The following is an 18,577-nucleotide window of genomic DNA, read 5'->3' on the forward strand; positions in this document are numbered from 1 at the left end:
CCACTGTCTGTTATTTATTCTGTACTATTACTTTTTCAACTATTAACAGAAATAACCAGTAGGCTAAGACAGAAGTTTTCAATTAAATTACGACCTAGGGGTTAGGTTAAATAATAAGAAAAACGTCCAGATTTTTATAAATAGTGAATTTTATTGAAAAAAGTTCATATCGGAGGTATCACAAGTTTTTTTAAAAGCTTTAGGTACATTAGGTACAAAATACAAAACATACATTAATTAATGTAAATACACATAGATAAATGATTAGGAATAAGTATGGTAAAGTTATTGAAATCAAAGATTTAACTCGTTAGATGTGCTCACGCCTTATTTTCTACTATCTCTATGTCACAAGAGTGGGCTCACTCATATGATATAGAACGATCGCGGTGACCAATATACTATATGATGCTATTTTTCATTCCTTATAAACAAAGTGACTTTTATTCTCGGACATCGATATCTCCTTTAATCTATCTATATCCGCAACTCTAAGCGATATTCAAAATGGTTAACTACACCTTTGTTTTTTTCTACACCAGTCGCAAAAGATTTGAATATTAAGAAAATAGCATTTCGAATTTTGTAAATACGCCCTGTATCAAGTGCGAGTGCAGCGTTGGCGTAACTCTTTTTTACTGTTCCGGAAAATTATTCTGAATTAGGTAATTTAGATCGGATTTTTTTAATGCATTTTATTATTTTCATGCCTAGTATGAACTGGGCCGACGACAAATACTAACAAGGTAAAAAAAAGTGATGGGCAGAAAAAAAGTTGGGCATATCAAATAGAGTTAAATTTTTGGCTTTAATATAATATTACCTATTTAAAAATATTTGTACGAGCTATAATTATAATATAATTTAGAAAAATACTTACGGTATATACTTGTGCTTGTATTTAGAGAAAAAGGCAAAACTAAATATTTGAATAAAATATATAAATATCTGAGGTAGATACATAGATATGTATAGTTTCTTGAGCTTGGAACTTTTTCAGCATAGTGTTAGCAAAACATATATAAAAGTTTAAATTACAGACTGATATAAATATACAAAGCCCGTATTTAATTATAGTAGTGCTATCGTTATCTACATGGAAAAGATTTTGGATTAGATTGCTTATATTATTCATTTCGATCGAAAGTCTTAAGAGCCAAAAATGTCTTATAAATATTTTTCGCTTTTAAAAGTAGCACTTTGGTTCGTAACAAACACGATTATAAGAAATAAGCATTCAAATTTAAAATAACAACTGCATGTGTTTTCACATTTAAAAATGGCACTGTTCATCCGCCATATTGAATATTTAGACAAAATTACAGCCAGTGAGTGTCTTTCGGAATTATGTAGGATTTTTAACTTACTCCATTCGTTCAAATCTGTTCTATTATGGTGGAAATAGAAACGTTTAGTTTTAATACGTAACTGTTGTTGTTTGCATTCATGTTCCTTAGAGCTTCTGGTTGACGCCATGCTTATTTCTGACCAAGTACGGAGACAAGCCCAGAGGAAGAAGGAGAAGAAGAAGAAGATGGGGAAATGCAAGTCTAGCAGTCTTAGGCTATATGGAAACAGGTAATCAACATGGCCAGCACCTACAAAACAAAGTTATAATAACTTGAATAGAAGCATGATACACAAATAACTATGAGCTGAATTACATGTAATTTGTAACAACCAGAGAAATTGGTAAGTAATGCTTTGCATTATACAAATGCAATCCAAACAAAATTGTTTACATTGAAATTAAGATTTAACAGATTAATGTTAATACTAATAAAAAGTGCGTAATTGTAAAGTTTTGTACTTCAATTTCGAGGATGCTCTAAGCGGATTCCTTTTTGCTTCGTTTTTGAGACAGCATTTCAGCTTCCTCCACAGTATCAGGTAATGCAACGTTTATGGTTTCTGGTAGGGAGAACACCAGAATACTTGCTATCAACGCCATGCTCCCGAAGAATATTGCTGGTAGATTGTGGTAGTAGTGATTCTGGGGAGGAAATTTAACTATATAAAAACTACAATTTGCAACAGCCCGTAAAAACCAAACAAGTAAGTTTGTCGTATTTTATTATTACTAGCGGACCCGCGCGATTCGCCCGCGAATGAGTCGACTTTAAAAAATATTCGTATGTTGTCGCGGACTGTTTTATAGAACTTTAAAGAAACAACAATTCCGACAATTCCGATATACTAACATGTTTGGCGTAACGTTTACTGTTCACGCATCGCATCAGAATCTCTCAAAAAGATGCAGTTTGCAGTTTTTGCCCGAGATTCCAATATAAATGAATCCTAGCTAGATCGATTTATCGCCTCAGAAACCCCCTGTATACTGAATTTCATGAAAATCGTTGGAGATTCCAATATTCCAATTATATACATACAAGAATTGCTCGTTTTTAAAGATATAAGATTTAGTGTTTTTTATTTCTTATCATAAGGATCTGATAGGATTTTATATTCACAAACCTAAACGAATTATAATTCAAAATGTTATAAGATCTATTTTTATAAATAAAAGAATACAGATAGGAAGTTTGAAAAAAAAAATCTAACTTTATTGTATATAATGCAATATATAGGTACAAAGAAAAATACGCAATTTCGTTTGCGCTTAGATAACATATTTGGTTCAGTATTAATTTTGTTTTTAAAACTAAATTACTACACTAAATATAATGAAACTTTTATAAAAAATATACTTTCAAATAAAATAATAATTTTTCAATTCAATTAATAAATAACGGAGCTCTGATTTAACAAATTTATTAAAAAGATGAATTATATTATTGGCACTTAAAAACTGTGAGTTTTCAGAAACACAATATCTCCTGCAAGTATAGATGAGCATATCGGAGCGAAAATACGTAGAGGGAGTGGACCTATTTTAGATGAATTAGGTAATATGTATCGGAATATCAAAATCATAAAAAAACATGTGCAATTCAGACACGGCAAAAGTAAAACTATTGAAAAGAAGGCTATCCGAGATTATGAGATGTAAGGTTTATTATACCATTTAAGTTTGGTTAAATACCTTAAAATTTTAATTTTTAAATTTAATTACAAGATACGCATAAAATATTATGCGTGTGTCTTGTAATTATTTACAACACAATTATATACGATGTTCTTTACTTACGAGCAGTGGCGTCATCGGCGCCAACGTCGATCCGACTCTGCCCAACGATGAGCAAACCGCCAACAACGACTGTCGGACGTTGGTCGGGAACACTTCTGACACGTAGATGTACACGGAGCTGTATGCGACCGTGATAGAGAACTTTCCCGATAAATATAAGACTAGAGATAGCCATTTCTGATCTGTGGAAAAAATACTGTTGAAAAAAATTAGGGGTGGACTACCCTTAACATTTAGGGGGATAAAAATAGATGATGTCCGATTCTCAGTCCTACCTAATATGCACACTAAATTTCATGAGAATCGGTCAAGCCGTTTAGGAGAAGTTTAACTACAAACACCGCGACACGAGAATTTTATATATTTGAAGATGATGTTAGAAAGACATATTCACGGTAGAATCTGCCCTCCGAACCTGCGTGTGTGGTAGAATCACTTAAAACTGGCAGACTTCAGGTTCAGGTTCAGAAGTGCTTATTTTAGGCCTACTTCAAATAAATAAATGTGATAGGTCTAAATGAATAAATAATTAATAAATATAATTGAATAAATATACTACGACATTACACACATTTACGACCTAGCCCCAAAGTAAGAGTAGCTTGTGTTATGGGTACTAAGATAAGTGATGAATTTTTTTATGAAACATATGCATAAATACTTATAATATATAGATAAACACCCAGACACTAAAAACATACATGTTCATCACATAACCATGTTCCAGTTGTGGGAATCGAACCCACGACCATGGGCTAAGAAAGCAGGGTCGCTGCACACTGCTTCAGTCGGCCGTCAAAAATTATAATAAGTAATAAATAATTGTTGAATTTGAAATGTCCCCCCCTTAATTAATAAATATACCACAGTTTAATGTGCCCCCTATCAGGTCGTGTTTAAAAGGACGATGCTTAGATGTTTCTGCATTTGTGTCCCTAACCTAATAAGTAGACAGTAACCCTTCAAAAAGGGTCCTAAAAATAGGCTAAGAGATGTTTTTGTGAGGGACCTGTAAACTCCAGTAAAGTAAACATTTGCTTTCTACCTTCATGAAATCATTCATAAAACATAACTTATTTTTATATACTATCTACCTACTTACGAGTCGAAATAGGTTTAGTTTCTAATAATTTATTACTACGTTATATTATAGAGAGCTGACCGTCATCGAACTGTTCGAAAAAAAAGAAGAAGCGTTGCTTTCTGCATTGGGGTTTTCTGTCAAAAAATGTCAATACCAGTCTGCAGTTAGTTGCCTCGGAGGACACGTTGACCTATCGGTCCCGATAATTGCCACTAACAAAACCCGAATTGGAGCAGCATGGTAGAGTCACTACATGCTCAGACTTGACGTTTTAAAAGTGCTTTTCCTCAAGCACTTCTAAAAGACTTGGATGCCACAAAACTTAGTTAGTTGAGAAACGTTTGAAATCGTACGTAATACTTAGCATATATAAAGATTTTACCCGGAAAATGGAACGAACGAAGGCACTTGAATTTCAACAGTACACGCGGAGGGCGTCGAATGGTAATCCAACGAATATAAAAGTCGAATAAAAACATCCTATTCCATATAAAATTCCGCTCAATTCTGAAAACACGGTAATATACGCTGTAGAGTCTACAGCAATCTTATATTTTATTGCCATTAAAATTGCAATATCAGACCACAGATAAAAAAAAGAGGACGACTTAAAACGAAGCTGTTCGCGAAACACCGATTAGAAATTATTTATTTATACTCTTTATTTGTAGTCCACATCAAGTTCAGAAAATTGAAAAAAAGGTTAGATATTTCAAGTACAGTAGTAGGATACAAAAGGCAGTCATATCGCTAAGCAGCGATCTCTGTCAGGCAACCTTACAATCATGCCAATATATAAATAGAATGCCATTATTTAACTATCCATATTTTTATCAAATTCATTCAAAAAGTGCGCATGGCCAGTTATGACTTATGGCTCCGAAACGTGCTCCTTTTTCCATTGCCACCCCTTTAAAGGGTCATTATAATCATAATTATCAACCATAAAAGGAATGGAACATTATGGAGAACTCTCAGACGTGCACGTTTCCTCACAATGTTTTAACTTCACCGCTAGAGCAAGTGATATTTAATTAAAATATATAATATACTAGCGTACCCAGCCCGCTTCGCCGGGCTAGATTTTGCTTTATTTTATTTAATCAATAAACTTACATCATTAAATTTTTAATTTAAGTCTCATAATATATTAAATCATTTATTTCTCTCCGTATTCATTCTCTTTTATTCTCTTCTCGAGCGGGTGAAGATCATTATCTACACCCATGTACACCCAACAATAGAATATTATCATCATCATATCATAGTAAATAAAAGCTGTATTTGACAGTTTGACAGTTCAAAAATAGGATTGCTCCGATCGTCACCAAACTTTACAGGATTACTCGCCAGGTCAATCCGGAGATTCCCTGAAAGTTTCATTGAAATCGGTCCAGCCGTATATATATAAAAGAGAAAGTGTGTATATATATATAAAAGAGAAAGTGTGTGGGTATGTTCCGTATAGGCTCCGAAACGGCTGTTGATTTCAATGAAACTATCAGGGAATCCCCGGATATATTCCGTGTTGTGGCGGCATATCAGAATCCAGTTGGCACCATCCCTCTCTTCCCGCGGGTGTCGTACGAGGCGACTAAGGAAATATATCGGAGAACGGACTGCATCGTCCTCTGTACATCTACTACCATCTACTGCGATTACTAATCTGTCTGCCCAGCTTGGTGATTATGGACAAACCCTCCTGTTGGGACATGCTTACAGCCCAGCCGTGGACTGTTATGGGCTTCGATGAAATAATAAACCATTAGTGTCCATTAGTTCGTAGTATACATTTAGTATATTTTACATTAAAGCTATACAAGCACCGACATGAAGTGATGAAGGATAGGTGAGCCGAACTTTCCCGCTATCTTATCATAAAAAAATCATCGGTTAGCTCATTCGGCTGTAAAAAAAAATGAACGTAACTGTCAAAAGACAGAGGTGCGTGCTGTGTAGAAACTGATATTGATATGGGTTTAATATAACTGCTTTGCTCCCTAATAAATTAGCCCGCTAAAATCATAGACTACATCATTCAAAATAAAACAAAAATGTTATTAGAGAGGTAATCTACAATAATAATTATAAGTTTAAATGTTTTGTTTTTTTTTATATGTTTTTCGTTATTGTTGTTATTGTTATTTTGTAATTCTTCATTTATTTAGCTATTTTTGTAATTATTTTTAATTATTGAGTTCTTTTTATTGCCCCGGGGAGACGAATTGGACAATTGTAATGTCTTCATGGCGTTTTTGCTAAATAAATAAGTCATCATTACCGCCGGATGAAATTGCAGTTAAGATCTTACTTGCAGTGGAATAAACTTGTAGTGGTGATGGGAACTGATGTTTCTCACTGTGATAAGCTTTGCGAAGATTCCATCTGTGTTATTCCTTTAGTCCGGGCACAAGATCTACATCAAAACGTTTCCGCCCTCATTCATTTATTCATGAAATGTTTGTTAAATATCCTTTCGATTCCGAGGGTAGGTAATTCATAACCTCCATGAGGTAGTAGGCGAAGAGCTCGTAATTCGTAAACGTTGCTACCGAATCGGTGTAACTTTAACGTTAGGGTAAAGGTTATAAACCCAAAACTAATGAGAAGGATTAAAAAATAAAATGAGTCTTAGGATTTTTCTAAATATATGAACTTATTATGAGATCACTGCAAGCGATGAGACTTTTATTTTCTTGTATTACTGTTCCCAAGATTTATTATCTTTATCCCTTTCTTGTGTGCAATAAATAATGTATCTATCTATCTATCTATTAATACTCAAAAGAGGCACCAAATGCAATTTTAGACTGAAAACTTCCGAATAAAATTCTCGTATCAAATAAACAAATAATCTTCTATGTATGACACAATCGTAACTAATATTATAAAACGTAAGTATGTAGAAAAGTTCTATTTTAGTATAAATGACTACGAAATCGATAAAAAAGCTTGGGTGTCAATTATTGCTCTAACCAGGTTGCTCTTCTGATAATTTAAAATTACAATTTTAGATGGTGATAACAAAAAATTCCACTCGGCTAAATATGGGTGTTGGCTTTTTCTTAGGCCAGGACGCGTTTACGCAGTAGCTTTAGTTTTAAGTTTACGAATATGGTCATCTCACTACCGTGTACTTCTCATGTGCCACCTATGGGCCAACTTGAATAAAGATATTTTTGGCCTTGTACTTTGACTTTATGTTTGTTTGTCTGTATGTTTGTCCTTCCTTCTCACTCTTACAAAGCAACTTGATTTTTGGCATAGTGTTAGTTGAAAGGACGGAGAGTAACATAGGCTACAGAGCCTATGTTACTCCCAGGAAAACAAACTGTTCCCACGGGATTTGTATAAAACCCTAATACACGCGGTCGCAGCACAGCTAGTAACGTATACCTAACTATTAGCTCTTGGAGCATAAGAGACTACACCAACGGGCGACGGATGCTGAAATCGGCTTTACTTGAATATTCCATTAATTCAAGTCACTGTCAAACATTGATCAACATTGTTTATCTAAACAATAACAACGTAAAATTCTATAAGCCAACTAAGAGCTAGGAGGATGCGTTGACTTGATAAAAATACGATTAATTTCCTGTGATAAAATGGATATACTGTAGCCGTCTCCAGGATGTACTTAAACCATTCCTATAGATAATTTTGCCAGGGTAAGTCAAGCGGTCAAGCATTGCGTAGGTTAGGCTAACATTTACTTATTTGCAATTTTCCGGGATAAATATAATCCTACTAGCTGTTACCCGCGACTTCGTCTGCGTTTGATTTAGTTTTTTGATATGGCATTCAATTTAGTTGTAGTTCTAAAAAAATTTTAAGTATTAAGTATCGTTAAGCCTTAAAGGAGGAGTTCTGTCCTCTACCTCCAACCACATTCAGATCTACACAAAGTTTGGGCAAAACTAAACACATATTATAACCTCTATAGTACAAAAATAATTATTTAAATCGGTTATAATTTGTCGGCTATAATTTATGGTGTAAAATCATCAAACACTTTCATCCCCTCTCCCAAAGGAACCGGGCTTAATGTCGGGATAAAAGTATCCTATATTACTTTACTTACTTTAAGAAAATGTGTACAAAGTTTCATGAGGATCGGTTAAGTAGTTTTTGCGTGAAAGCGTAACAAACAAACTTACATTGACATTTATAATATTAGTAGGGATAGTCTATCTACAGGGTGCCGCTATATGGTGTCATATTTCAACAAGATTTCTGACTTTCTTTATAGTTATATATAATTGACGGACTGATCAGATGGCCCAATAATTTTAAATGACATTGTGAGATGGTGATAACAAAAAAAAACACCCGGCTAAGTTTGTTGTGGGCTTCTTCTTAGACCAGGACGCGTTTGGAACCCAAGTTGCTTTAGTTTTAAGTTTACGAATGCTGTTATCGCCATCATCTCACTACCGTGTAATTCTAATGTACGCATCAAAAGTGCCACCTATGGGCCTACTTGAATAAAGATATTTTTGACTTTGACTTTGCCCTCCTGATGGTAAAAGGAAAATCATCGCCTATAAACCGAGCACTTTGCAAGGAACACTTTGCAAGGAAAACGTCCTACAAAGTAACGTGTTTCATCAACTAGAGGCGTAGGAGGTTCGCGTCATGTGCCTATATTGACACCAGCACACACCTGGGAACACAGCGTGGCAACAATGCTGCTTAGCGGCAGAAATGAGAATGTAGGCGGTACTACTTCCGTTGTACTACGTGCTCTGTTACGAAAAGTTGTACCATTACTAAAAACTACTTTTGGGCCAAACATACGCAATAAAAAAACATTCGCTTATATAATATAGTGTGGGTTAGCCAAATAGTTCGGTTAGATTTTGACGGCCGACTGGCGCAGTGGTTTATTACATATTATTGTGAACACTTTTGGTTCTTTGTATTTATAGGAAAAAATGTATATTCAAAGCTTTGAGTTTCCTGATAACACACTTGAGTAAACTGTAAGTACACTTTTCGAAATGATTTGAGTATTGAGACAAATTCTCCTTAACGTAAACAGTTTTCTGGATTATCAAATTGGCTTTTGTTCGCGTCAAATCGTGCTCGACTGAGATTGGGAAAGATATTCGCGTCTTTGACGACTGGTAATACGATTTTATTATCTTTGAGAGTATATTTGGGAAGGGATTTTGTTATTTGATATTATATATTATCTCGATATAATTTGTTTACCTTTAATCCCGACGAAAACATTTCGCTTTTGAGATTAATAAAGCTACAAATCTGATACAGAAGTAGAGAGACTTATTATGAACTATGGTAGGTATAGCAATTTGATGCTTTAAATGATTTTAATGAATTTCACGATTTAGTAGGTATGCTGCTTAACATAGTAAGGAAGTTATAACTAGCGATGCCCGCGACTTCTTTTTAATTAATTCTGTCCATTACTTTTCTAAAAAAGTTTAAAAGGGGAATAATTCCGTCATTTATTATTTTTAGCGTATCTTCAAAGGTTTACTCATCGCAAGCAACGAAAAGTTTTAAAAGGAATTTTCTCCCGCGACTTGCTTGCTTGCTTGCTTTGCTTGCTTGCTTTCCAAGACTTATTTTAAAGAACGTTTAAAGGGGAATAATTCCGACATTTAACTTTGACCGCATATTCAAGGCCCGCAACAAAAACTATCAAAAGGAATATTATTTCCTGTTTTTGCAACAATTTTCATTGATGATTCGCTTCTATTGGTAATAACGTTATATTAACACAAAACGGTTCTTCTATTTCGAACCAGTAATTCCTGAGATTTCCTCGTTCAACCAAACAAACAAACTCTTCAGCTTTATAATAGAAGTAAAGATGTATTGCTTAGCCTTGTTCGCGCGACTATTTCGCGTTAGGCTTATACAACACACTGTGTCGTTCTGTTATGCTCCCTCACCCCTATACGTCATAATGCCAAATGTTAATCTAGAAGATTCGCGTGCAACTTTCGTTGCTTGTTTATGTTTTTGTACTATGTGTAATAGTTCAAATGAAGATATGCGTTCTAGGCTTTTAAATCCACCTTCTTGTACTCATACTTGTTTAATTCTAAGAACTTGTTGTAGGCAAAAAGTAATAATAATAAATAAGAATGATGCATAAGAAATATAAATTTTGTATGATAAAATATATAATATTAATATATATATATATATATATATATGTAATATTAATTATATATATATAAATAAATAAACTATTTATTTATTCGTTAAAATAATTGTTTTATAATTATAACCTAAAATAAACTATTTAAAAGTAAATAAAATCTAAAACGTCCTCGAAACCACCGCAGCGAGGTACAGTTCCTTAGATGCTGGCAGCATTGCCCCTTTGGATGGCCAAACTAATTCGTTGGCCAAGGTAACTGCCCGCTCTAGGATCACCGGTAGACTCGATAACCCTTTTCGATAATTCTTTGAAAAGAGCTCTTGCCGGAATAAGCTGCTCCAGGTTTTCATATTTACGCCTCTTGGCCTGCTCGGCACTGGTAGCAGCAGCAACCACCAAATATAAATAAATATATGTATAAACATCAAAAATAAGCATCAAAGTAAAAACTAAATTAAAAAATAAATAGACATCTTGCTATGACCCCTATCACATGCTGGCAGACATCGCTTTTTAGCGATAAGGCCGCCCATTGTACCTGTGTTATATTAAGTGTCTTTTTGTTTATAATTTCCATAACCACGACAACTCACCAAACAAAAATTCTTTTACCCTAATTTTGATTGTACTCTGTAAGATATACTCTTCAGCACTCTAATATTATCAGGAAGTGAATTCCAGATTTGTATAGCTTGAAAAAAAAGGATTTAGAAAGAAAAGTTGATGAAGGCGAACAAAAGCTTGACCGTGAATTGTAAGAGGCGGTTTTCCTTTCCGAAGGAGACGTTCTCGACGGACACGCAAGTGATTTGTATAATAAATAATATAAGTATGATACTGACCTTTTGGCAGAAAAGATAAACCTATACACAAACACGCACTCAGCACATAAGTCACAATCAACACTTTCTTCCTACCGAACCTGTCCAGCACCAATAAACACACAAAGTTCGCTGGGATCTCCACAAATGACACCAGCATAAAGTTCACATACTTATTACCAGCTAAAGACACTGAGTTTATAGATAATCCGTAATAAACGAAAGTACATGTTATCCACAAAAACGAGCATATAACAACACGTTTCCTTATTATACTAGATTTGATCACTTTCATCAAATTCGATTGCATATTTCCTTCTAGCTTATGATTAACGTTTGATGAATCTTTGCTTTTCTCGTCTGTATTCAACTTTTCTAGTTCATATAACGGTGCTAGAACTTCGTCAGATAGCTCGACGCGGTTCATTTTTGCTGCCCTTTTCAGAATTGCTGCAGCTTCAGTATTCCTTCCTTTGCTGATCAGCCATCGGACACTTTCATTAAGAATCCAGTAGTATGACACCACAAACATGGCTGGGATGTAAATGAGTCTGAGGAGGTTTCTCCAGCTTTGCAGCCACCATGACAGGGCGGCTAAAGACATCAGTCCTATCACGTAAACACCGTTTAGGAGAGTGTTTCCTAAGACCCTTCCTTTGGGTCCTACTAGCTCCATGGCTGTAAAGAATAACTTTATGAATTCATTATGCCCCGATGCAAAATGACGGGGTGTCTGACTGTCGCATCGTATTTCCTGAACGGATGAACCGATTTTGATTTTGTTTTTTTTTAAAGTAGAATTAGTCGAGGTGTTCTTAGCTATGTTTGGTAAATATATTTTTATATTTTTAGTTGAAGATGACCTAGAATTTGACTACTAGAATAGTATACAGTACGTCAAATTTCAAATTTAAGATGGCCGCCACCACAAAATGGCGAATTTAATTAATTTTTCTCAAGACTCCTACAATATTAGTAGAACTTGACTAGTAGAATAATGCATTATTCTACTAGTCAAGTTCATTTTCAAACTTCAACTTCAACTTTTTTAACTTCAATATATTGAAAGTCCTTAAACCATTATTTTACTATCGTCCTTAAACATTATTTTTTATAATAACTTTTTTCATTTCTTTTTTTTTTGAATATGTTGGCTATTATTTTATACCTAAAAAGTATTTTAGAAAATTATTTCAGATTTCATTTTCCCGATAGCTTTAGTACTAGTTAGTGGCATAAACCACTGTGACGTACAGGGTGTTCCATTATTAGTATTCTGGTACAGAACCCGGTTCAACTTTGTCTGGTGGGAGTCTTTGGCCGTGGCTAGTTACCACCCTACCGACAAAGACGTGCCTCTAAGTTTATTAGTGTTTGCGATGTCGCGTATAAACCGTTTAGGGGTATATACTCTCTAACAAGTTAGCCCGCTACCATCTTAGACTGTATCTTTGCTTACCACCAGCTGAGATTCCAATCAAGGGCTAACTTGTAGTGGAATAACAGACTTACCTATAACAAAAGCGGTACTGTACGCCCCAGCACCTAAACCAGCTTCCAAGAATTCGAAAATCAGCATCATTATATACCCCGATGAAAAGGATCTTAGGAATCCAAAGACACCGTTCATGAGAGACGCTAGAGCCAGTGCCAGCTTTCTACCATATCGGTCTGATATGATACCGGTTAGAGGCAGTGATAGGAAGAGACCCGCGTTGTGTGCGGAACCGATTAGTGTTCTTTTCATATGTTGACAGCCGAGATCGAACTAGAACAAGGAGGAAGTATTAATGACAAACGTTCAACACAAGCGTTAAAGAAAAGGAAATCTATTGATTTATTTATTTACTTCAACGATACACTGTATTATCATTAATCATTTTAGATTATACTCGTAGTTTATTGTCCGAGTACTGTTATCACTTACAGGTATACACAACATTGTATAATAGTAAGTCCGGTTAAAAATAATTAAATTTAGTTAAAAGCTAAAATAGTAAGAATAAAAGAATTAATATTAAAGAAATGAAAATAATGATTAAAATTAAAAAAAAAAAAATTAAAAATACTACTCTAAGTTTAATTTCGCCTTAAATCTAAATATTTAGGGCGGTATAAAAGTTATTTTTAGCGTAACAGCCCATTACAGTCCACTGCTGGACTAACGGCAACTGGAGGATTTGCCCATAATCACCACGCTGGGCTCTGCCTGCTCTCCGTTATAAATAAAACAATAAATGAATATACTACGACAATACACACATAGCCATCTAGTCCCAAAGTAAGCGTAGCTTGTGTTATGGGTATAACTGATAATTATTTTTTATATATAGATAAACACCCAGACACTAAACATTCATGTTCAACACACAAATATTGTCCAGTTGTGGAAATCGAACCCACGGCCTTGGACTCAGAAAGCAGGGTCGCTGCACACTGCGCCAATCGGCCGTCAAGTTATATTCCATTAGTCTCCTCGTACGACACCCGCGGGAAGATGAGGGGTGTTGACAACTGTATTCTGATCTTACGTTAACTCAAGGTTATAATAAGGCCACTGTGCTATTATAAGAAAAGGGTGTCGAGGAATGTGTAATTGTAGAATTTTCTTGGGTCAACAATAGTAGGTTTCGGACGCATGTAAGCACTTTTGAAAAGTCAAGTCAGTCTGTTTGTAGTGACTTACCGCCGCACCGGTTTGGAAGGCAGATCCCACCGAGAAGAGCGGGCAAGAAACTCGGCAGATTGCTCTTTTTCAACATTATTTAATTATACAGTTATATTTATTTATACAGTTAACAAACGATAAAAGAACGATTAAGCATTCCTTTAGTAAATTTCTTTGTATAAAACTTCGGGTCTAAGATACATCTATTCAAATTAACATCGTTGAGGTTTGATATGGCCCACCAATCCGCACTGTGGAAGCGTGGCGGACTGCGGCTTTAACCTCTTCTCATTGTGGGAGGACCCGTGCCCTGTAGTGGACCAGCAATGGATGGATATGCTGACATCTGATATTCGACGACCTTCGTGGCGCACTGGGCGCAGTGATTTTAAATGGGAGGTCCGGGTTCGATTCCCGAATGTTTTCTGGTCTGGTCTGTTGAGAAGCTTTGTCAGTGGATAGTTACCACGCGACAAAGACGTTAGCCGCTAAGCGTCTTGTCATGTATGGGTATAATATAACTGCTATACCCCTAACCGGTTAGCCCGTTACCATCTTACATTGCATGAACACTTCGCGGGAAAACCAACAAGAGGGACATGCCGTGCTGGTATTTAGAATAGAAGAAACAAGAAAATTAATTTAGTTTTGGTATCCCCCCTTTAGAGGGGGGATTCCCACAGAACCTCCGTCCTGCCCAAGGGTCGGAGGTAGCAATAAAGCTTTTCCACCACGCCAAAAAAAAAGGGCCGACTTTAGTGAAATAAAAAACTATCGGGGAAGTATTTCACTATGAGATAATCTCTCATATAATTTCGTTTTATAATGATCGTAATGCATTGGTAATACAAAACGTATATCATTCAATTTAAATGTGCACATTAAAAGGATGGGGAAATTGGGAACCATCGAAGTTGTATAAAGTAGCATCAATATACAAAAAGAGTATTGCTCGGGATTTGGTCCGTATTTGGTCAATTTTCACTACAGGATAGCACTTGACTGCAATCTCACTTGGTGGATCATCATCGTCATATCAACCCATTACCGGCCCACTACAGGGTTTGAGGCCCTAGCCCACCAAGCTGGCCTATTGCGGATTGGTGGACTGCACACACCTTTAAGAACATTATGCAGAACTCTCAGGCATGTAGGTTTCCTCCGCGTTTTTCTTCACCATTGAAACAAGTGATAATTTATTTGCTTTAAACGTGAATAACTTATGAAAGTGAAGTCGAAGTCCTACCGACTGCGATATAACCGCTTCCTGGTGATGCAGTAATATTAGGAGCTACATTTGATGGGTAGCGCAGTTATAATAAATCCATACTCCAAATTGGTTTCGAAGCGGCATCGTAACAAAACGCTAAATCGGCTCGCAGCACGTCTTTGTCGGTATGGACCAAAGAAAATTCTGAAAATAAAAATTCTCAAATTGGGCCTCTGGGAATTGAACCCATCAATCAGGAGGTCGGTAAACATATTTTAATATACGCTCGTGTAAATATAAATTAATATCATCTTCATGACGTCGAGATGATGGCTTTTTTTCAATGGTACCATACTACCTTCATCATATCCTAGTATATAAAGCTGATTTGTTTGTTTACTTGGTCCAATTTGAAAAATTCTTTCAGTGTTCGATAGCCCATTTATCGAGGAAGGCTATAGGCAACATATCATTACGCTAAGACCAATAGTATAACCGATTCGCAGTCTCCACTTTAGAACACGTCTGCCCCAACGGCCATCGGTCCTACGACAGACATGACCCGCCTACTGCCACTTCAACTTTCTTATCCTTTCAGCTATGTCGGTGGCCTTGGGTCTTCTACGGATTTCTTCGTTGCGAATTCTATCCTAAAGAGAGACTCCCAACATAGCTCGCTCCATAGCGCGTTGCGCGACTTTTGTGGATCAGGTCGACTGTCAGTGTCCACGTCTCGGCTCCATATGTCATTACAGGCAGGACACACTCGTTAAAGACTTTCGTCTTGAGGCATTGGGGTATCGGCGAATCGAAGACCTGACGCAGTTTACCAAAAAAAATTTTGGTGTTTTCATATAAGTGAATACTTTCTTAGGACATCTATAACAAATGGTTCCTTAACAATTATGCAACGAGTCGCTTGTACACATATTTATTATACTATATCTTTAGAGTACAGATAACAATCACGCCGCAAATAGATTTTGTAAAAATTGTTTGCTTCAGTCGAGAGTCGAGACTGGGTCAAATTGACCTATTTTTGTGTTCAGACTTGAGATAAGTTATCACCACGCCTTCACCATGCGTCCAAAACACGCGACTAGCACGCGTTTGATATATGTGTAGTGTGAGAGACGTCGTCCGAAAGCTTTCCAAAAGTCTAAGTAGCAAAAAAATTTCAAGACCACGGTCGAGTGCATATAATCTAGCGCCAGAAAGGTATAGTTTAGTTTTTGACTTTTCTATAAGCTTACGTTTAATACAAACTTTGAACTTTTTAAGAGACATCTCCAAGATGTCAATGCATGGTTTATTGTAGAATTGTATGCAATTTCCTTCAAACCAATTATACATTTTATATAACCTAGTATATTACACAGTAAATTTACTTCTTATGTTTAAATTATTACAGTCACATTTTTTCTTAAATTTAGAAATTATTTAAGAACATACATTAAATTTTTACTTTTATTTACTGACTATAGTCTCGTTTTTGTGAAATCTTTAAATTTATCTCTCAAATAATTAATTCGTTTGGAGTCAAACCTTGACGTTACAGTTTTCGGTACTCTAAATCACACGAGCGACGTTGCAATTGTGCATATCTATCAACTCAAATCTGGTCAAATAGCAACATTTGGTTGCCTATGCAAAATGATAGATGTAAGTTATATCCAATGTCAATCATATTAATCTACATTTTATTTCAATCACAATAATCTGTAATTTTTCGGTGATATATATAATATATGTCAAATACCTCTTATGTATTTGTGACGGGAGTCTCTTAGTCTAGTGGGTGATTTATGAGAATAACTACGGTGGGCCAGAGCGGTTACTCATATGACCGATAATACTTTTTGCTACGCGGATGTTCTTATCTTTTGATATATTAAAGGCATTTTTTTTATAAAAGTAACTGGCCAACTATAGCTGTTTATTCTTTTTCCCCGATTCCAAACAAACGTTCGTAATACAAAAAGCTTAATTTTTTAAAATACTTGTACATAATTAAAAAATCTATTGTATGCAAAAGCTTGATTTTCTATACTACTGTACCACTTGTTTTCTAGTTTAGAACTTTTTTTGTTTTAGTATTCCCTACACAGAGGTTATACGAGCATATATATGCTAGCTGTTGCCCGCGACTTCATCTGCGTTTGATTTTGTGTTTTGATGAGACATTCAATTTAGTTGAAGAAAATTTAAAGTATTCAGTATCGCTAAGCCTTAAATGAGGGGTTTGCTGCTGTCCGCTGAGGAGTTCTGTCCTTTATCTCCAACCACATTCAGATCTACACAAAGTTTGGACAAAATTAAACACATATTATAACCGATTTAAATAATTATTGTTGTACTAAACAAAAATATTTATTTAAATCGGTTATAATTTGTCGGAGTTATGGTGCAAAATCGTCAAACATTTTCATCCCCTCTCCCAAAGGAACCGAGCGTAATATCAAGGTAAAAAGTATCCTATATTACTTCTAACACTTCCAAGAATATGTGTTCAAAGTTTCATGAGGATCGATTAAGTAGTTTTTGCGTGAGAGCGTAAAAAACAAACTTACATTGACATTTAAAATATTAGTAGGGAAGTAGGGATAGGGATAGGATGTTCACGGGTTGGACAATGGTGCAAGCAGCATCACCGAACTTAAAAATTTACGTACAGTGTGGCTAGTTAAATTGTACATAGAAATTAGGCTTATCTGTATTATAGGTATGGTGTAGGTGTGTTGGCTCGTTCTTTGTGTAGGTTTATGTTACGTTTGACAAACGTAGCATGTAGCAAACGTCATTAACAGTGCGGCTAAGCAGCATTGCTTTGATGTGTTCTGAAGGGCATGGTTGCAGTTGGCACATAAGGCTTAAAACCAAGACTTCAGGTTGACGGACACAGGACGGAAATTTGTAGGACAAGTTCTTTGCATGCCCTTGTTCTTGCAAGTGTAGCTCTGTTCATAGCCGAAAGTTTTTCACTTACCAACAAGTGGTTCATCTGATTAGTCCATCATTATATAAAAAACCTTATCTGTGGCTGCATCTTAGGTTAAAGACCAATGGCAAAACAAATAGACGGTTAAACTGATAATCTTATCCAACAGAGTTAGAGTCACGTATTTACAAAGAGATATCGCAGAGTCATATTATGTCGTAAAGGTATAAACAATATGATATGTAATTACTTTAGTAGAGTTGATAATATTAATAAGTTATAAGAGTTGATTATATATACATATTTAAATTCCTGGAGATTGACATTTGGCGGAACTTGCTTCTAATATTCACCAGTAATGGCTGGTTTACACAGTGCGAGCTAGCGTACGAGTAAGCCTTCCGAGTAGCTGCACTGCAGTTACTCGCACTGTTTGGACGTAACTTACGAGTAACTCGTACGTGCGAGTTGGTCAGTAGCTCGCATCCGAGTTACTTCAACATTTTTTGTTTTCACTCGCCTGCTCGCCCGGCAGCAACACGCTCATGACAGCGGCTCGTGCGTCGCTC

General features: G+C 35.7%; 1 protein-coding gene across 2 annotated transcripts in view; it reads right to left on the minus strand.

The window, feature by feature from the left end:
• Positions 1 to 624: 624 nt before the first annotated feature.
• LOC120632766 (organic cation transporter protein-like) overlaps positions 625 to 18,577 on the minus strand; it is a 46,942-nt gene continuing 28,989 nt past the window's right edge. The window contains exons 3-7 of one of the 2 annotated variants that reach the window (XM_039902762.1): positions 12,705 to 12,960; positions 11,214 to 11,870; positions 3,149 to 3,330; positions 1,811 to 1,993; positions 625 to 1,598 (exon numbers count right to left, since the gene is read on the minus strand). In XM_039902762.1, the coding sequence (XP_039758696.1) occupies positions 1,829 to 1,993; positions 3,149 to 3,330; positions 11,214 to 11,870; positions 12,705 to 12,960 (1,260 nt within the window). In that variant the 3' untranslated portion in view covers positions 625 to 1,598; positions 1,811 to 1,828. Of the gene's footprint in view, positions 1,994 to 3,148; positions 3,331 to 11,213; positions 11,871 to 12,704; positions 12,961 to 18,577 lie in introns of both variants that reach the window. The other variant, XM_039902761.1, reaches the window with a different exon arrangement.

Source organism: Pararge aegeria, chromosome 20 (assembly GCF_905163445.1).
Source record: "Pararge aegeria chromosome 20, ilParAegt1.1, whole genome shotgun sequence".
NCBI lineage: Eukaryota > Metazoa > Arthropoda > Insecta > Lepidoptera > Nymphalidae > Pararge > Pararge aegeria.